Raw genomic sequence first — 21,862 nt, forward strand, 5'->3', positions numbered from 1 at the left:
TGACTTCTGGTGGTTCTCTTGTTCTAATATCTGAATTTCTGTTTCCAGGGTCTTGTGGCACACACTCACCCTACATGAGGCCCGTGTATCCAACAAAAACTTTCCCCAACTTATACACTTTGGCCACTGTAAGTATTTTCTCAAATGATGTGGATCCAAAGGGCTGGTTTCATTCTGAAATGACTCAAAGGGAGGTTTTTAAAAGGGAGGTTCCACAGTGTTCAAAGAAAATCTTTCTGTTTTCCATCTTATCTGCATCAGTTGGTCACAGTAAATGCCCTTTAAACTTTGTGGGTGACCGAACTTCATTGCAACTTTAAAACTGAAACCTTTTTTCAACTACAGTTCCGTCTGAACACAAACATTAAACCTCTCTCATAAACCACAGGATCCATTGTGTATTTTCTGAATTTTCAAATAAAAATGTTGAATTCAGGGCTGCTATGCTTTAATTTTCTGACACTTCCAATTCTGCTTTGCTTTCTTCTTTAAAAACTTAATTAATTTATTTTATTATTATTATTTTAGGGGGCTGTTTAGGGTAGAAGTAGAACTTAGGAAAAAGGAAAAGTGTGTTTAGAAATAGAACTTTCTTTGGAGGCATATAAGTAAATTTCAGTCTAAGGGTTAATTTATGGTAACAAAAATTTTCATCTTATTAAGTTACAACTGTTAAAAAATATTAAATTTCTTATAATCATGTCAAGATTCTCAAATGACATAATTAGTCCATAGATAATATTCTTGTTCAGATAGAAACATATAAAGGTTATATATATCTTACATAAATTTGGAAAGTAAATATTGCTATAAAAAAACTTCCTATGCTAAGAAAATTTATGGTAGAACTAATATATGTAGATTATTATAGTTATTTTAACGATAAATTTTCTTTTACTCAAAGGGGCTATATCCAGAATCACACGGAATTGTTGGCAATTCAATGTATGATCCTGTATTTGATGCCACTTTCCATCTTCGAGGGCGAGAGAAATTTAATCACAGATGGTGGGGAGGTCAACCGGTAAGTTTTGTGATTTTGTGTGTGTGTGTCTGTGCATTGAAACATTTCATCCCCACATTTTTCACCTGTGAAAAAAGTGCTTGTGATTTTCTCATATGTGGCAATGTTTCTGTTTTTTGATATTGTGTGTATATATATATATGTGTGTATGTATATATGTGTATACATAATATATATGTGTGTACATAACATATATGTGTATATAACATTTATATGTGTGTGGATATACACATGTGCATATATAATGTGTGTATATATATGTCTGGGTGTATATATATGTGTGTATGTGTATGTGAGGTTATGATTATAAAACTGTAAGGTGATAAGTGTCTTCATTAGGGTGATAGTAATGGATGATAGTGACATAGGGGTGAATTTCAGGAACATTTTGAAGAAGGAATAGTCAGGTCTTCATGATTTCCTAGATTTGGGGGTGCAGTGAACAACAGAAGTCAATAACTATGATTACCCCCAAATTTTGGTATATGTGACATATGAACAGAAACAGGGAAACTTGCCAAAAAAGTGAACTCAATGAAACTGACAGTAAATTCATGAATTATTTTGTGCAATCCATTTTTCAAACTTTTGGAAGTTCCATATCGAGTGTGGAGTCCTACATTGATTCTGTCCCAGCAAATTAATACTTTGCAAGAAATTCTCCTCTTTACTTCAGATCCAATGGCTGAGCAAAAAGTAAAAAGTAGTGTAGGTGGCTTCCTACGTAATATTTTTCCTGTGACTGTGTGTACGGTTAGGCAACTTGCTTTCGTCAGACACGAGCAAAGCAGCAACCTAACGCCATGGCTGTTGAATGTGCAGAGCTGAACTAAGGGCCCACGACCCTGGGTAGAAGGATCAGTACCCCACAAAAACACAGTCCATCAGAAACAGGCAGAGGGACGGCAAATGGTTCCATCTCATGTCAACTCTGATTGGGGGCTGTGGCTCCCTGGAGCACTGATTAGGAAGGAGATCTGGGAGTTCTTTGTGCAATCTCTCCTGGTAAGAACAGTGGGCAGTGTCTGCACATGTCCCTGTAGCTACCATCCCTAAATGATCTCATATCTGGAAATGTTTACTACAGTCTATGGGCAAAAGAGAGAATATAAAGTCAGAAAAACAGATGGTATTGCTCTATGAGAAAAGGTCATTTGTGATAAAAATATTCATATTGCATAACCAATCAGTATGCAAGTTTAAATATGGACTTTTTAAAAAAAAAAATAAACATTGGAAGACTTGTTGTATGTCTGTAGAAGTGCTTCTTTACAGCAGAGGTTCTGATTCTGCTGTCTTTATTCAGGCTGGACTCCCAGAGGTCTCTGATGACCTAGGTTGTCAACATAGTGAAATTTGTTTACAGGGCGGATTTCACAAACAAAGTTTATGATAGAGGAACAGTTTATGTGTAAATAAAATGATTGAAATTAGAGCTCTGTCAAGCGACTGCTAGTTGGTAGTTTATATTAATTTTTTCATGGAAGCAAACTTGCCTGGAACCACAAAGGCTATAGAGATAAATAGTAATTTTATCAAATTGGATCACCTTACACCCAGTGTTGACATTAGGCTTCCTGTGGGTTGGCATGACTCAGAAGATGAGTCCACATATTCATTAACTTCTGCAGAAACAGAGCCGAGGGACGGCTACTAACCTGCCCAATGAAGTGGAGTCTCTGTTCTGACTGTTTGCCTGTTTCCTCCCTAACTCTCAAAATTGACACATTTGACCAAGTTTAGTACTTTCCTAGTGCTGACCAAGATTTGTGGTGACACTGATTTGTGTTTCTGTCTATCTGCTTGAACAAGAGGCCACCATAAGAATCCCAAAGAACATAGCAGCCATAACTTAAAAACATAGTTTATTGAAATTTGGCATAGAGGAAGAACACATGGACAGAAAGTATAAGAAACTACGTGCACTATATAGATGATGTATTATAAAAAGGTGAAACTTATATAATTTTACTAACCAATGTCACCCCAATAAATTTCATAAAGATAAAAAAAGAAACTACAGTATGAGTGAAAAAACAACAACGATAAATATAAAAAAATTGAGCCTTACTAAATATTCTGCAAGCACTTATATATCCTTTCAGAAGCTTGTTCATTTCACAAAATCATCAGTGGGAAAAAACACACAATTGGAGCAGAAAAATATTTATAAAAAAAATGGACAATAAAAATATAAAAATATGTATAAAAATTAACATCTTAGGTAGTTAAATTAAACTCAATTTATTTTTACTGAGTGATTAAACCATGAAAGACATTTGGCTAACTAATGTCAGAATCAGATTAAATGGTGAATAAGAACCACTCTTATCCTAGTTTAAAACCTAATAGGTGGGATGAGGCATTTGTACAGTGTGCATCTAAAAATTTGAATCTCACCCTCAGGCTTCCAAAAATAATTTGTATAATTTAATTTCATCTTTTTTTTTTTAAACCCTGATGTAGCCACTTCAGTGAAGTCCAGTCTGCTTTTAATTTGTTGATCTTCAGAGTGTGCTTATTAAAAGTTATCATTCACTGTATGACCCTACATTTCTCATATGTCTTTTAATGAGATCCCTTTGTTGTTGTTGTTTTAAAGTCTTATTTACTTTTTTCTTATTACAGAGATAGGTTCCATACTTGTAATAGGGTTTTATAAGTGGGTGTGTTTCTTTAGAAAATCTCTCTGCTATAACCCTGCAATCTCTTCAGTCTAAGATATCTCAGTAGGGAAATTCCCTGCTCAGTTTAAATCTGGACTCAGCACGGTGGATGCATGCGACTCCAGGGGACCCATTACCCGTGGAGATTTGAGGGACAGGACCACGCGTCACCACGATGCAAATCCTCTAAAACCATAATTTCTGGAGTAAGGCATTTCTAAGAGGGCCTGATGCCTTCTCATCACTTGTCAGTTGCGAGGCCTACTGTCATTTTCTGCCAGGATTGTGATGCGATGTGTCCTGGGGTCATCTACTGAATTACAAAAATGCAAGAAAGGGGGCGTGTTCAGGGAAGACACAGCAAAGAGAAGAAGGACATTAGAATAGCAGGGAGCTTCCAGGCCAACGGGATAGGCTTGGTGAAAAGTGCAAGTCATTCCCTTACCTCTTTTTGCCTAGTTTGTTATCCTGCTAGTGAGAGGCTTTGCGTGCTTTTCAGGAGTTTGACCAGTTCCTTATTCTGTTGTTTCTTTTCCATATCCTGCTATGCATCTATTGTTTTTTCTCTTTTGACTATATCTGAACAGACTTAGGATGGACTGTGCTCAGCTGGCCCCTTTGCTGCTAGACTTTTATTTTTCTTTCAGCTTTCAGTTGAAATATCTGTCCCCAGGTAGCCTTCACTAAGCATCCCCAGCCCGGCCTAAGCTCAGGGACCCTCCTTTGGGTTTTCATATTATTTCTGTCATAAATTTGACCATATCCTTTTGAAATTACATGCATGTCTGCTTTAGACTGTGGTCCCCATGGGGGTAAAGACTGGGTTTATTCATCTCCTTATTCTCAGGACCTAACCCACAGCCTGACACCTTTAGGCATCCCACTACTGTGTTTGGGGTTGATCTCTTCTGCCTGTTTGCCTGTCTTCCTTCCTGTACTTCCTCACTTACCTTCTTTGGCCCAGACCACCTGGAAAGAGCCACACTGGTCCACAGTCTCTTCTGCTGCTGCATCTGCCAGCCTCACATCCTTTGTTTTGGCTCCTGAATCTCAATGATTTAGTCCTGCTGATACTGGGGCCCCACCCATCCCTCTGGTCTCCCAGAGTTCAATTTATCCTAGCTCTGTGCCTTTGAATGCAAAGGAATAATCTCCCCACAAAGAACTGCTAGCAGGACTACACTAATAACTCATGTTTTTGAAAAATGTGTTTTGCTTATTTTTCAAACCTTCCCTTCTCCCACAGCTGCATACTTAATTGGCGAAAGTGTTGTATGTCACATTTAGATCCTTCTAGTTCCAGTGGGAAAACTTATTATTATTATTATTATTATTATTATTATTATTATTCCTGATAACATATCAGGAAGGTACAATAATATTCCCATTTGTGCCCTTCTTAAAATGTAGCATCTAGGACACAAATGTTGAAATCTGCGTCTAGATAAATTGGGGAAATGGAAGAAATTTTGGGAATAAAGGCAGAAAGGCTAACCCGAGTGTCTTCTCAGCTCAGTGGTTTTGTTGTTGTTGTTTTGTTTTTTTCAGCTGTGTTGTTTTACCAATCTCTAAGGAAATTTATATTACATTCAAAATCAGAGAAATCATAATTCCATTTCTCTGAATTAACAAGGAACTGGGAATTAGTTTTTCTCTCTCTTTTTATAGCCCCAGAAGCTCCTTTTCATTTTTCTTCTTTTGGACCAATGATTTAATGTCTTTTTTTTTTCCTTTCTGTGTAATTACTAGATTTAACTTCTGAGTTCTGAAATATATACATATGACCTGTGTAAAGGGACTTTTACAGCTGCTTATGATCTGATTTAACTTAAGAACTTTATGCTTTAATCTGATACCATTTGCTAAACTTGACAGATCAACTTCCTTAACGTTAGGGTCTTTCATTTGAGATTTTTCAATGTGTTTTTAAATTTCTCTCTTATTGGTTCACTTTTCTGACCTGGCTCCCAATTTTCTTTTTGATAATATGGTCAACATGATTTTTACCAACAAACAGAGAGAATTTTTCTTTCTTTTTTTTTTTTTTTGTGAGAAGAAATAAAAGAAGAATTATTTTTTGGGGAAGAAATAAAAATTTTGAACCTTTAAATTGTCTTTGTAGTTCCCATTGCTTTATACAATTGGGTGATTTTTTTTCCCCTGATGACAAAAATGTGAATTGTCCCTAAAGTTTTTGTGAAGAACAGAAAAATACAAAGAACAAATGATCCTGATGTCATCGTGATAGTTTTAGCACACCCACTTCTGTCATCTTCTCTCATGCTCTCCCCTGACACCCCTGCAAAGACCGCTTCTGGTGACCCTTTTCCTTGAGTGTTACTGAGCTAAAAGTTATTTATAGGGCTTCCTGTTGCCCAGATAATGCCAACATCAGCATGTCTTCCCCAGCACAACTTTTGAAAGTGCAGGGTCATCATCTGACAAAGTTGCAATAAAAAATAAAAAATAAATTTCCATTAGAAAACCCCAGGTTGATCTTACATTTCATATCTGCCAAATATTGTGTAGGACAACTTTCTTGGAAATATCAAGGAACTCAATTTTTTTTAGGAAGTTGTTTTGGATATGAATACACTAAGCTTGTTTCCCTGAAATTAAAATAAATATGGAGCTAGATTACTGAACATAAGAAACTGGTTACTCCAGGATCTGGTGTGGTTTTGAGGCACCTGTGGGCTGTCCTGCTCTTAGTCTGAATGAATCTTCTTGCTAGTGGAGGTGCGGGAATAAGAATGCATGAAACCCCAAGACACATTTGAATCCTGGTTGGGGTGGGGTCACCTGGGCATGCCGGTGTTTGTACAGAAAGTGGAAAGATACTCTGGACCAAACCCTGGCAGGGTACTTGGAACAATCTGAGATCCTTAGATCTCCGATCCATCCGAAAGGGATGAGGACCCCACCCCTCCCATGCTGATGATACCCACTAGTAGCTCAGACTCCACAGATCTGAGAGGGTGCGAAAGAGCGTATGTTCTCCTGCCCCATCCCTTACGTGCCAGCTGCAGCAGCTGTGATTTTGGGGACTGGGAATTTTCAGCCCCCCACCCCACCCCAGCCTCCACAAGGAGCTGGGAATATTTGCAGAGCTCTACCAGGCCAGGTGTCTCAGGTCTTTCTGAAACCATGGCCAAGCTCTTCAATGCCCCCACACCTCCTCAGTCCCCCTTTAATAATAATAAAAAAATAATACAGGCTTTCATTGGAGTCTGTAAGATACTCTCAAAAGTCTGGATGCAGTGAAACCAGAAAAGGGAGTGCCTGCAATCCTAGGCCATTCTTGCTTGGGTTTTTATAACAAACAAGCCACACTTCTCCTTTCTGTTTTCCTCCTAAAGTGAGTGGGTTTCTTCTCACAGGCTTCTGTTCCACGGGACACTGGCCATGCTAAGCTGTTTTTAATGTTCCTAGGATAACTAGATTATACAGAGGATGCCAAAAAAATGTCTACACATTTTAAGAAAAGAAAAAGCTGTATTAAAATGGTAATACTCAAATATACCGATAGCAAAAGATGAATACAAGTCATGTGTATAGATTTTTTTTTTTGGCACCCCCAGCATTTATTTCCATTATTGCATAATAATTAAGATTAAACTTGATCAAGTGTTTACCAAATGCTAAGACACTGCTTTAAGGACTTTAAATGTATTAACTCCCTAAAGCTTAGAATAATCCTATGTGCTAGGTAATATTATCTATACTTTTAAGGAAACTGCAGCACAGAGAGCTTAAGTAACTTGCTGGAGGACCACGTGGCCGGTAAATGACAGAAGCAAGGCTTAAACATCCAGCGACCTGGGTGCTGAGTTCAGGTTCTTAACCACCGTATCTTCTATCTCCCAATAGCATGAGTTGGAAAGAATCTTTAAAAAGTCTGAATGAAATACTTGGTTCCCTTAACTTATTCCAGGAATGTCTTCCTAAAATTCCATTTATTCAAGGCTAAGGAAACGATACTAGGGAAAAATCCAGAATGCAAAATAGCCCTTTTTTCCCCTTTTCATTCACCTAGTTTAAAACAAAGCAAGACAAAGCTGGGTTCCCATATCCTGGCATCTGTGTGCCAAATTGGGGTTCTCCTCTATGGGTTTTCAATACTAAAGGAAACATATGGCGAACTCCTGTGTCCTTTGATGAACCGAATGCTGTCGTATGAGTGTGATGTTCAAAACAATCATCAGACAACATAGGTACAGAAGAGACTTTTGGGATGAAATAAAAGTTTGAAAAATGCCACTAGAATCATAGCAGAGCCTTTGAACGCCTTTGCAGAGACCGTATCAAATAACATTTATGGAAATAATGATTCTGATTTCCAGATGTGAAAAAAAAAAAAAGAAGTGGTTGCAAATAATGGGAAATTTATGGTGTGTTGTGGTTAAAGCAAAAGATATCTGATGTAATATATTTTAAAACCTTTTTCTTCTTTGACCCAAACCCAGAACATGTTATAAGCCTCTTATATTTTCCTCATTAGCTATGGATTACGGCCACAAAGCAAGGGGTGAAAGCTGGGACATTCTTCTGGTCTGTGTAAGTTCCTTTTCTTTTGTCAAAGTTTGTAAAATTACAGTTATGATTCAATTTATGAAACACTAATTCAATTTTGTTTAATTTCAGTTGTATGTAAAAGTACTCGAACTTCTGAATATTTTATGATTCAAAATAATCCTCCAGTTATTTTTTTCGAGGTCCTCTCTCCGTCCTTCCTCCCTCCTCCTCTTCCTACCCTTTCTTCCTCTTCTATCTCTCTTTTCCCCCATCTTTTCTTAACAGAATGTAAGGAAGATTTTTCTCTTCTTCTCCTTTTCATTCTTTAGGTTTTTCTGTGCCTGTTTATAAGTTTTGGGTAACTCACCACCCAGGGAATATATATTTCTCTTAGACTATTTATTGTGTGGTTTGCATTATCATTTTCTATAAAGATATGATAACATGCTATATTTATTTGGGTTTACAACTTTAAAAGTCTAGTGTGGTCTCAGGCGGCTGATATAGCAGTCTAGAGATTGGCTATTCCAGACAAGAGACAAGGAGAAGCCTCTGTTTTTATCCTATTTTCTTCCGCTGAATTCCAGGATTTTCCTAGTTAGAAACATGGGACCACTTCCCCATAGAGGTGATGTAGTAGTTAGTGTTCATAAAACAGAAGAGACTTACCTAATGAAAGTGTCAACATGTTCATTATTTTTAAGGCTCTTTAGTAAGAAAAGGAATCTGTTTCAACTTTCATGGGGATTTTGTTCCCACTGAGATGTTCTTTCCATTTTTTTTTTTTTAAACCACCTAAAGCTGTTTCCATGTTTTCTTCGTATTCTGTAACAAAAATCTGACAATTCTGTAATAGTAGTGTGCTGACAGCAATCACAGGTTTAAATTAATCCAGAATGGTTCTGTCTATATTCTCCACATTCAGGAATGAAAGTAGCTTTTTCAGATTTGAAGGGCTAAGTTGAAATTGGGTTTGGTGATTTAAAGTTAAGACAGAGTATCCCTTTAAAAGTCTTCCACCACCCCCATGCCCCCCTTTTTTTCAAGAGATTTTCTGAATTGAGAACTAAGTTTGGGTATGTTAGACACGACATGGTTTCACGTAAATGGCGTGTCGATTTACCAATTTAATCTTATGCGTTACATTTTTTTTAACCCTTGACCCTCATAGATGCTTATAGAAGTGATTTCTTCTGCTCCACAACCTGCCTCCTTGCAAAATGGAGAGGCGCCAACAACATAATTAATACTTAGTCCCCACCCTTACCCCCCGAAACTGCTGCAAAGTTTCATTGAAAAGGCCCAGTGTTCTGGTTCTGAACGGCAATTTTCTCCACTCATTTCAAACCACTTATAAGAAGGTGGCTTTTGTGTGCTCCAAAGAGATCTATAGTTTGCTTTGCTTTTCAGACTATTATTCTTGTATCTCTATATCTTGGAAGTGACTTGGGTTCATTTTATTTTTCCTTACTTTTAAAAATAGCTTTTTATAACTTAAAAAAAAAAAGAAAAGAAAGAAAAGGTCAGACTTCTGGTTATCTAATGGAATATATATGAAGGAAATCTACACATAGTACATTCTGAAAAATTTTAAATTTAAAACCAAATTCAAACCATAGACTTAGAAGGCTATCTTGTTACCATAGTTCTGTACTATGTTGATAATTCTGCAACCAAGAATTATTCTTGCTTTTTAAGTGATAGCATTTCCTTCCAAAATCATCCTTAGCTGATGCTCCATTACGTTCTTTTATGTCAGTTCATGTCCAAGGGCAGTAATTCCCTTTATATATGAGTGTTTAGATTGATTTTAATCACAATTCTGCCACTTAATGGATTGCTGACCTTGGACAAATGATTTAATCTCTCAATAAATTGATGGCCTCATCTGTGAATGGAAATGGTAATATCTTCATCATAGGGTGTTGTTAAGATAGAATGAGTGAACTTATTTTGAAGTGCTTAACGTGATACTTAGTACATCGAGAACAACTAATAAATGGTATTTGTTTTCTTAGTCACACTATCTCTTTGAACATTGAGGAGACAATGTCTATATATGTCCTAAGCTTATTTGTTCTCCTTTATCACTAAATACCTCATCTATTTCTTCTTTTTCCATTCCTCCTTTTTTTCCTTTTTTTTCTGACCACGTCTAATGTACTAGGTCTCGTGACAAATTCTGTATCGATCAGTGATGGTAAAGGCAGCAGTGTGAACCCCATTTCCCATCTGTTTGAACATACGTTCTTCCTTTGTCAGATTTGTTTCTGCTGACTTGAAATTGTATTTCAGACACTGATGGGTAAGGGCCATCCATGTCTTTTTGGTCTGAGGTTGTTTTATAAAGATAATCTAGAACTCCTAGGAAGTATAGGGACCACTTTGTCCAATACCTCATTTTTGAGATCGGAACACCAAGCCTTAGAGAGGTAAAATGTTGTGCCCAAGGGGACACTTAGGATGAATTCACATCTTGAAATCTTCACACACACACACACACACACACACACACACACACTCTCTCTCTCTCTCTCTCTCTCTCTCTCTCTCTCTCTCTCTCTCTCTCAGACCCCTGTCCAGAAAATGATAATCCCCTGTTCATCGTTCCACACACAGAATGGTGTGGACTCGTCCATGAAAGTCGTTTTGGTAGGAGTATCTTGGCTCTTTATTTATATTCACACAAATGCTTTGAACATAATAGGCTTTTAACAAATACTTCATGAGTGATTGCACCATCTCATTGGACCTGTGAATCCAGTATCTAGTGATAAAAGCTAACATTTTTCTGAACTCTTTCTCTGGGCCAGGCACTATTCTAAGTGCTTTGCATGTATTATCTTTTTTAATCCTTACAACAACCTTATGGGATAGGTACTATTATCATCATCATTTTGCAGAGGCACAGAAAGGTTAGGTAACTTGCCGAAGTCTCATCATCAACACATTTGCAGTCAAGATTCAAACCCAGACACTCTGGCCTCAGAGCTGTTATTCCCTGCCCTGCCCCATCCCCCCACACTGGTCAAGCACCCCATCCAATGAAGACATTTAAAGAGTGAGCATTCAGGGGTGTAATAGCTTGCATTTTTCCATTAGTATCAAGTGAGTTCATTGGAGTCCATTTTTGTGACTTAACACCAATTACATAAAATAAAGCAGATGGTAGGTAGTGAAGTAACAGAAAATGAAAAGGCCACAGTATTCACTTTTTTTTTTTAAATTAGGAAAGAATTCAAAATATGTAATTATTTTGTTCAGATACAGGAGATTTCTGAGGCTGAAGAATTAAATACCTTAAGTGATTAACCTGTCTTTGCTATGCCTATTTCTTATTCAATTATAGGATATAATAAACGGGGTCACATGTATTCAATAGCATTGGAATTTATTTAAATTAGGACTCATTTTGTGGTAAATGTGATTTTCTGGGCTGGTAGGATAGTTTTATCCAGAGAGCGAGCCAGAAGAATAACAAATCCACGATCTGTCTAAAGGCTGGTGTGGGTGGGGGTGGGGATGAGAGGAGGCCGCTTCATTAGAGCTCTTGCCACCTCTAGCCTTCTACCTTGGCTCTGAAAATTTGTCTTTCTCTTTGTTCCCGCTTGCTCATGTCCACCAAGAGTGGCTCTTTAAACGGCTCACCCAATAGTCCATGATACATTTTTAGTAGAGGTTATTTTTTAGAGCAGTTTTAGGTTCACAGCAAAACTGAGCGGTAGTTACAGATTTCCCATATACCCCAGCCCCCACACATGCACCGCCTCCCCCATGATCAATATCCCCACCAGAGTGGGACATTTGTTACAGTTGATGAGCCTACACGGACACATTATTATTGCGCAGATGCCATAGTTTTTACTAGGGTTCACTCTTGGCCACAATAATTTTTACTAACCACAAGTAAACTTGGGCTTTAGATGGAATTCATCATAAACATGCTGTAATGCCTAGTCTTGGGTGGGGGAGCAGAAAAGCCTGTTGTGCTCCTTGTTAGGAAAGAATTAAGCGAATTGCTCTATGAATAAAGACATCACTCAGCTTTGGAGCATCTTAACGTAACTCAGCCCAGGATACAGTGCTATCGGGTTAGCCGAGCGCTCTTAAAGTGAATACCAGATTTAGGGTAATTATATTTTCAACGGAAGAATGAGACTTAAACACAAAAGTCATTGTGGATGAAGATTATACCCTTTTTGTCAGTCGCATAATTATATGTACCCATTCCTGATAGATTTTTATAGAGCTGGAAGAGAATTTCAAGAATACCTTTCTAAACCCCTTATTTATAAAGGAGGAATGTAAGTTTCGGATTAAATCATGTTTCTAAAGACATTTAGCTTGAGACAGCATGACAACTAATTCTGATCATTAATAAAAATACGATGTTTTATTTTTTTAGCGTTTACCGTGTGCTAGCACTATACATCCCCTTAGCCTGTTTTGTCTCATTTCATCCCTGCAACCAAGAAGTTCAGTGTGCAGTGTTAGCCTTCTTTTACTGACGAGTAAACTGAGGCTGAGAGAGGTGAAAGAGGCTTAAAGGTCAAGAGAGGTCACAACACCTGCAAGAGGCAGATTGGGGTTGTAAATCCTGGTCCCTCTGTGGCCATAGCTAACAGCTTTACCCAGTAAATGGCAATGACTGTGAGCCTGGGGTCTTTTCCTCATTTGACTGTGAATCAGAGTTTCCAGTCTTATCCTCTGTGGCAGAGGTTGAGCAATATAATATGTTGCAAATGGAAATGGAAGTTTAAACACTGATTCAAGAGGCCCTTATATGAAGTGAAAACAGATGGTGGTAAATAGAGAGCATTTGGCCTGGTGTAAGAGCAAGTGCTCATGAGACTGGAGTTTGTGGAAAGGCAACCTCCCATCATGCTTTGCTTGTTATTACCCTCCAGGGTCATCCCTCACGAGCGGAGAATATTGACAATACTGCAGTGGCTGACCCTGCCAGACAATGAAAGGTATTTGTTTCCCTCTCCCTGACTTTCTTTCTTTTTTCAGTATATTTTCATCTTAGCTTACAATTGGGTGAAAACCTAGATACACTGTGAAATAGAAGTATAACCAAGGTTCAGTATTATTAAGTTGTGTGGTTCTTAGCCTTAAGCGTTACTTCCCTAAGAAGGATATAATGGACATATGTGATTGAGGACCATTTAATTCCGTGGATTACTACAGCTGTTAATTCTGGCCACAACAGCAGAGTTTAAGGGAGTTCCTGGCTGTGATAAATGAACCAACAGCATCCCAAGGATGGGGAAACATTAAGACTGATTTTTCACTTTAATGGAGTTTGTCTCTCAGGCAGCAGATTGCATAGCCCGGGTGAATGGTCCCTGTGCTCTATTATTTTGAGGGTCAAAGACCTGACTGAATGTGTTCAGATTTGTCTTTGTGACTTTTGATTCCTGAAGATGGTACCAGGCAGTTGCCACAGTGGGGGTGTCTGTGTGTAGGAGGTGGGGGGTGGATGCAATAGAAAGAAACAACCAAAACAAAAATAAGAAGATTTTTTCCATGGTAAGACTATAGTGGTTGGTAGATTAATTACCTTGATTTGAGAAGATTTTTTTTTTTTTTTTTTTTTTTAATGTGGAGGGATACTGGTATTTGTTATGTGTGGTTTGGGGGAGATTTTGAACCTGCCAATTTTCTTGTAGGCCTTCGGTCTATGCCTTCTATTCCGAGCAACCTGATTTCTCTGGACACAAATATGGCCCTTTTGGCCCTGAGGTTAGTAGCATATCCTCCACCTGAGGAGAACCTGTGCCCCTGGGCTACCTGATCTACTGACCTTATTTCATGAAGTGTACAAAATCTCTTGGGGTGTACGTATCTGCAAGGTTTATACAGAGTAAAAGAATTGTAAGACTAAAAATGTTTTTATAAATCTTCAACATACTTGTTTCTCTTACAGGAATTTCATTTCCAACTGATTTGATACTCATACTTACCCTAAAGTTGGTGTCCATGGGAGGGTACAGTCTAGCCCTGCAGGCAGCAGTCAAAAAGTGAAGGATCTGGCAGCGTTGGCATTTGCCATCCCTGGGATAGGAATGGAAAGGAATCTGGAGATGAAACCTGCAATACAAAACATTGAACTGACTTTCAGCTCCCTTAAGATGATTATGACAGAGTAGGTCAGCTAAGTAGCGCTAATAGCCTTAGCAGATACAGTTAACGGGGCATGTTATAGCAATGAACACTTTTTTATTTGATAAATTTTGACATAGGTACATACCTGTGAAACCATCACCACAATCAAGAGTATGAACATAGCCCTCACCCCCCAAAAGTGAAATGAATTCTGAACTGAGAGAAATACAGTGTTGAATGATCTGTTTAGCAGAGCAGCGTGACACCCTTTATCAAACCCTAAGGAATCTTGTAGAAGACAATCTGTTTGTAAGGTAGTATCCAGTGAAACTTCAAATTCAGGACAGGAAAGGGATGGTAATGTTTTATTACGTCCCTCTTTCATTTAGAGATAGAAATCTTCCCAGCATTTCGGTGTGATTTTAAAATACTATGGAATTTGTAAATCTAAACCTCTTAATATTTTACATATTTTCTACCACTCTTATTAGGGTGGGGAGATCTACAGCAACATAATAAAACTTGATTCTGGATTAGAAATAATTTGAAAAACTCTTTGTTGATGGAAATTGCCTCCAATTCTCTAACAGGCCATGACAACACTGTTGGCTATAATTTAGTCATTGTATTCCGCATCAGGAGGAGTAGGAAATACAGATAAGTATTATACAGATAATACTTGGTTGAAGTATTTTTGAGTGCAATGCAGCATGCTTAAACAAAGGCAGTAAACACCAAGGAGCCATAAGGATTTTTGTCTGAATGCTTTAACATTAATCCAGTGGTGATTTTTGTAAGCACTGGAAACTAATGGCTATTTAAAACCATTCTTAGTTTGCCTTAAATCATTGAAGTCATATAAGTCTGATGCTCTTTTTCCTCTCCCTTTGATGTTTAACCAGTGTTGCATGATTATGGAACACAAATGATAAAATGAGATAAACATCTGCATGCATGAAACACAAATCTTATTCTTGCCAGAGCAAGCGTGGCTGTTTTATCTTTAGGATGACTTTCTTTGAGATTAAAGTGAACAAAAGGAACCACATTATTAAAATGTTAAAAAAAAAAGAAAAAGGAAAAAAAAAATCTCTAAGCAGTTCCATGTGCTCTACTCAAAGGTTCAACTTTGCATGGGTATTAATATCCCCCTAATAAGCCCCATGGCATAGACAAAATAAGGATTTTTAGGGCAACGTAGTATAACCATTTTTTTAAAAAAAGCAGGAGGCTGATAACTAAAGAGGTAGGGGCTGTTCGAATTGCTTCTCTGGTTAATGAACTTACAGATAGGACCTCCGAACTTCTTACTCCCAGCCCAGAGTTCTTCCCAGGGAACCATTTAAACCATCTTCCATCCAGGAGATAAGCAGAGTCGTCAGTTAATAACTATTCACATCATACAGAGCATTTTCTTTATATCAAAGTTGGCTTTTTACAATACAGATGAGGTACAGTTCTTACAATCCTCATTTCCTTAAAAGTTATATGGCTCGGCATTAAATGTTCTTTATCAATGAGCATGTCTGCATTTCTAACAGGTGTAGTTCAGTTATAATTAGTTGAAAGTATTTGTGTGTTTTAATCAAGAAATAAACTATTACAGTTGATATTCAATATTATATTAGTTCCAGCTCTACAGCATAGTGGTTAGACATTTATATAATACTGAATGTCAACTGTAATTGAAAAATTAAAAAAACTGTTAACACATAAAAATAAACTAAAACTTTTTTTGAAGTGCTAAGGAATGATAAATGAAGTATAATATAGGATGCTTTAATTTGCTGTAATGATAGTTCTATACTCAGGTCTGCTCATAAATATATGAACTGATTTTGTCCTATAGTATTTACGAACTAAGAGTTGGAAGTATTCGTTCTGTGTTCTTTTTAGTATTAATATTTCTTGTAACTGGGATATTGTCACATACCTACTGGGTAAAACATTTTTGGTTAGATATCTTGGGATGTATCTCCAGTTATGATAAGCTGATAACCTGGTCACTTTCTTCTCGTAATACAAGGGATATTTTCAGATTTTGACCGTTTCATATTTTGTTCTAGGAACCTTATTTTTACTGAAATAAAAACAAAATAGTTTATACTTTTAAAACACGAAACCAAAGTAAGCCAGCAAAACCTCTCTTCTGTTGTAGAATTACTGGTTTATAAACCTATATATCCATCATTACATTTATTGTGCATGTAAAGATTATACTCGCTGAAATATTGTTTTTAAAATCAGTACCATGTTACCCTTTCCATCTCACGAAAAAATATCTTGTATTTGAAGTTTAATTGCAATGATTCAATCTAGCAAAGTGTTGTGTGCTGTGGAACACAGTTGAAGTTCTACTTTCTTAGCTTAATATTTGAGTGTACTTTTTTTTTCCAGGACAATTTTCAAAGGCTATTCAATTAGATGATCAAGCATTGGGCTAATAGTTTCAAGAAATGGTGTATTGCTCCTGGTTTCATAGTGTAATGGTGAATGTTGAGAAATATGCTTGCTTGTGATTTTTGGCGCAATCTTTTTCTCTTTGACCTTCTATGCTTTCTCTGTGACCCCTCATTCGGCTGCTCTTCTGGGCCTAGAGGCAGAGCTTTGGCTGTCTAGTTACTACCTTCAGATGGCAAAATATCCTTCTGAAAAGCAGGGAAATTTGCCCCTCTATCTCCCATCCTTTTAACCTCAGGCTAAATCTTCTAAAGTCAGACTAAAGTATGGCTGGTCAGTGAAAACTTAGCTTTCGTCTACTTCTAACATTCGAAGAAGGAAATACATGCAATATAATCACTGGATGAAAACTCGTTTTGACTAAATCCTATGTCTCCCGCTGCGCCTCTAACCTGCTGCAATCGGAAGGGCCTGCCTTCTGAGTCTTGGGAATGTTGAGGTCTGTTGCAAATGGCCGGGTGTCTGATGGGCAGAATTGAGCGCTACCTGAATGTATTCGGCGACCATGAATTGGGAAACCCCCTTTTTCCTTTTGCTTGTCTTCTTATGGAGAATTGCTTAAAACTAGTAGCATTTTTTTTAAAAAACAGAACCCAACCAGAGTCTGTGGGGCTGTATCTTTCCATCGCTGTGCCGGAGAGAGAGAGGATGAGACAGAAATGGAGGTGGCTTTGCAGTCGCTTGCTCTGGAAACAGTGAAACCGCATGGCAGGTGGCCTCCTTTGTGGATACACTAACATTGTCCCTCCTTCTGCCCCTTCCTGCATCCGAATGATTCTCCGGATGGTCCCACCGAGAGAAATCAGCTAGGTAGACAGCAGAGCTTGCTGCTTTAATTCACCTTTGCACCATCAGCAAATCAGGGGCTTGGTTACCTCTAGCGTTTGGGAAGTCCCAAAAGGTTGTTTTCCTTACTCAGGTGGTATCAGCCTGTATCGCTCTCTAGATTAAAAAATAAATAAAAAGATGCATAGTACTGCTACTCCCCCCTTCCCCCCAAAATGGGGTTTTTGACAGCAAAAATGCAAGTAGTCTCTTTTCTTGATATGTGTACTAAAAGGAAGCGACCTCAATGACTTTGTTACCTCATGTTACAGGAGAATTTTTTCAAAGTTCTATTTATGGTTATTTCATGGCTTAGAGCTGCCCTGTACTGGAAACCTAAATTATCAGTGACACATTTTCTCTCCTGCTGAAAGTCCTGATTCGTGGAAGTCCATTGATGACCAAGGAGGATGGCTTATTATTTATGTTTTAGTCTGTCCTTGGTTGTAAAATTTTTCCTGATCCTTGCCAAGGAAGGTGACAGTTGCTTTGATATCGTTGGTGGTGTGAACAGATACCTGTCAGATTCTAAATTGGAACCACCCACATGGACCCCACTGTCACCTTGAAATGACCACGTGGCTAATATTCTATTTAGTTTTCAGCTAGTACTGTATAAATGGCTAGCTTTTCATAACCAAGGACCAGTCTCTCCCTAATGCAAAAGTTATGGAATACAGAACTCTATGTCACCTTCAGGTGTATCCACGTGTAGCATGGTTTCCTCAGCCCAAAGAAACCCACTTGACTATATCCTCTTAAGTTATATTCTTGTTCTCAGTGAAGACGCTGACAGCAGCATCATGATCAATTTAGGGGGCTTCTCTCTATAGAGACCCCTGAATAATATCTCATACCCACTTTTTCCTCACTTAAGGAGCCTTAGTTTTTCCAACTAAGACTCTGCTGACCCCAGATGGCAAAGTGTGAGCTTTGTTCTGTGACCCAGAGGGACAGACGACTTCTGAGTCCCGACATCTCTCTCCGCCAGTACAGGAGAGTAGTTATGGCTTACCTCTTCCTCCGGCTAAGAGACCTAAGAGGAAGGTTACCCCTAAGAGGAGACAGGAAAGACCAGTTGCTCCTCCAAAGAAAAGAAGAAGAAAATTACATAGGATGGATCATTATGCCGTGGAAACTCGTCAGGACAAAGTAAGTTTACCTATTGTTCCAAAGCTTTGTGGCGGGCAGGTGTGTTGAAGGTTCCCTTCAGTGCCTTGTTTCGAAAATCAGCTGAATAAGTTTCAGGAAAACTCTGGCGCCTTATCCTTGGCTTTGAAGTCCAGAAGAATTGGATACTTCAGAGGGTAACACTGATGTGAAGACCTCCTGAACTTTCAGCGAGATAGGACAAAAGAGGCTTCTACTTTCTTTAGAGTCAATTACCCTACAACTAGGATTCATAGTTAGGCTTGAGTGACCGACTGTAAAGGAGGCCATGGGCTTTGCTTGCATGTGTCCACAGAATTTGTTACAATGGTTTGTAGAACAACTGAGCAAGGTAGCTGGGGGAATCCTCAACAATAATGTAGATTAGAACTCAATAGAAAATTGGCTTAAAATTGTGGTCAGTACCTTCCGAATTCAAAAAAGGTCTTATATTATAGACAAGGGGATAGCTGAGACAGAAGAAAGAGGAAATAATTGGTAGATGGAGTTGTGTGTGGTTTCAAATAGAGATAATGAGTAATGTCTAGTTTTTCCAGTATATTCAGACCAGCCTCTAGGTTGTTAATTTTCTCAAAACCTTCAGATACCTCTAAGGCACGATCTTATTTATGATTGTCTGAACTAATCACTAAGAAGAAGGTTAAGGATTTTACCTGAGTTATCTTGTTTAGTAAAGGAAAATAAGTCATTGTCAAGGGTTGATGTATGTTGTGTATTTGGTATTTCTTTGTCTAGGCAAAGGTCTTAGAGGAGAGCAGTGTTTTCTCAGAAGCAAATACCACTTACTCCTTCATCTGTTAGTCTCTTCAGATTATGCTGCATCGATCATTCTGAAACTTTCACTTGTGATTTCCTCTTTGGGATAGAATTTGAAATACTGACCTCTGTCATGAAGAAAAATAAGTTTACAACTGCCTTTACTGATGACATGATATGAGGAAAGGTTTTGAGTCATCTGAGAAGATGCTAATGAGAGATAATATGTGTCTGAATGAAAAATGATATGCAGATCCCTTCTGTTCTTATCTCAGTCATCTTGGGTGTGTGTGTGTAATTGTAGCTAAATTGTAAAATTCATCTGAAGTACTCTTAAGTCTTTATCTGATGTTTCCTGAAAATCTTTCCAATGGACAGAGATGAGAGTGAAAGGGGAGGTCCCTAGTAATGGGAGAATTCTTGCTGTTAGAAACTTGCATTTGAAGCAAAAAAATGAGAGCTGGATTATGTTTCTTAGACTTTGGAAATGTTCTTCAGAGAACCGAGTTTTTGTTTTTCATTAGGCTAAATAAGAAATCTTCTAGAACAAGTTCAGTGGTTCACTTCTGTTTGTTAGGACTCTTATAGATTCTTATTTTATTCAAAATCAGCTTGAAGGGGACTGAATTGAGAAACAGTAGCTTGTTTCTCAGAAGAGGTTCTTCTATTAAGAATCTATTGTTCTCAGAATTGACAGTTAAGTTATTTGGAACATTAGCTGCATTGCATTGTGTTAATGATGTCCTAATTTAACATCCAGTGAAGGCTACCTTTTAACCTCCGGTCTGCTTTTGATTCACTTAGCCTCCATCTTCTTGCCATAGTTCAAAGCTTAATGTGACTTCACCTAGGGAACAAAAGACTTAAGTGATCCATTTGACTTTCTGCTCAGTCACAAAATTCTTGGATTTAAAGACCATGGTTACATTAGAAAGGTCATTTTATCTCTAAAAAATTTTTTTTAAAAAAATTGCTCTTAATATTTCTGATAATTTTTATATCAAAGTATCTTGAAGGGGATTGGATGAGGAGTGGTTTTATGCTCCTAAAAGAATACAAATAAAAATGCTTAGACCATATTTCCATTAAGAATGGCAGGGAAATCTCCCTAGACAAAGCTCTGCCTCTGGGCCTGAAGTTTTCTTTCCAGAATGTTCTAGGAGTAGAAGATCTGTGGGAAAGTGAACGGAAAAAAAAAAAAAAATCTGCGGGAACTAATTTGCTCCTTTTTCCAGATGACAAATCCTCTGAGGGAAATTGACAAAACAGTGGGGCAATTAATGGATGGATTGAAACAACTAAAGCTGCATCGCTGTGTAAATGTCATCTTTGTTGGAGACCATGGTAACGCTTTGTTTCTTCTTTGCTAATAGGATAGATTCATAGGTAATGTTTCTGATGATGTTGAGGAAAGGAGCCCTTTCCTCTCAGAATCCCAGGTTGTGTTCTTCCCCTCCTGCCCCTTGACTTCTGGATAGAGAAAGGAATCAATCCATGACTCAAAACTGTGAGATCACCAGAAGTGACGCTGAGTTCATTTTGAACAAAACCAGGGACTTCCTGTATCTTCCTATTCTTAGCGGGGAAAAGCCTTTCTACACAAAATCTGTCTCTTATTAAAGTTTTACAGACTATTTGCTTGTGATATGCATAACTTCCTCTGCAAACACCATGTACCAGGTAATAATACCCCATCCCTGATAGCCACATCCCCAAAAGGCACCCACAGAGTTTATGTGGCTAACAATAAATCTAAATATGATAAGGAGGTGGAGACAGAGGATTGTTCTCCCTGGCATATAAGCAAAATTACTTTCCTGCATTCACAAAGAGAATTCAAGATGAAAACCAGAGGATCCTGCTTCAGTAGAAAAGACTGTTAAAGAGAGGAAGAAGCAGTGTAGGAAGCAGTTTTTCTAAGTCATTGTATAAAGTAGAAAAATTCATGACCCCTTTTTTGAGGTGATCAAGAGAGTCATAGCATTATATGATTATAGAGCTCGAACGGGGCCCTCAGAGAGCATTCCTGTTTCACAAGTACTCAGACGGAGTTTCAGAGAGTGCCTCCTGCATTCCAGAATTATCAAACTGAAATAGTAACTCTGGAAAATGGGGCTGCTCCCTTCTAGGAGAGAATCTGGAAGAGGGAAATTGATTGACTCTGGTAGTTCTGTTAAGAACAACAGGCAAATTTCCCTAGTGAAAGCTCTGCTCTGGACTTGAAGTGTTCCAGAATATCTATGAGAAGATTTTTTTTGGTTTTGTTTATCTTTCCTTTTCTTTCTTTTTTATTTTTTTTTAAAGCTGTGGGACTACCTTGCTCTTTTGCAAGGACTAA

At 38.0% G+C, this 21,862-nt stretch overlaps 1 protein-coding gene across 11 annotated transcripts in view; it reads left to right on the forward strand.

Moving 5' to 3' along the window:
• ENPP2 (ectonucleotide pyrophosphatase/phosphodiesterase 2) overlaps window positions 1–21,862 on the forward strand; it is a 99,070-nt gene that overhangs the window by 44,965 nt on the left and 32,243 nt on the right. For all 11 annotated transcript variants that reach the window (XM_019715356.2, XM_019715275.2, XM_019715585.2 and 8 more), the window contains exons 7-12: window positions 49–128; window positions 905–1,024; window positions 8,192–8,247; window positions 13,113–13,178; window positions 13,878–13,950; window positions 20,760–20,868. In XM_019715356.2, coding sequence (XP_019570915.1) covers window positions 49–128; window positions 905–1,024; window positions 8,192–8,247; window positions 13,113–13,178; window positions 13,878–13,950; window positions 20,760–20,868 — 504 coding nt within the window. The remainder of the gene's footprint in view (window positions 1–48; window positions 129–904; window positions 1,025–8,191; window positions 8,248–13,112; window positions 13,179–13,877; window positions 13,951–20,759; window positions 20,869–21,862) is intronic.

The sequence above is a fragment of the Rhinolophus sinicus genome, linkage group LG12 (assembly GCF_036562045.2).
Source record: "Rhinolophus sinicus isolate RSC01 linkage group LG12, ASM3656204v1, whole genome shotgun sequence".
Classification (NCBI taxonomy): domain Eukaryota; kingdom Metazoa; phylum Chordata; class Mammalia; order Chiroptera; family Rhinolophidae; genus Rhinolophus; species Rhinolophus sinicus.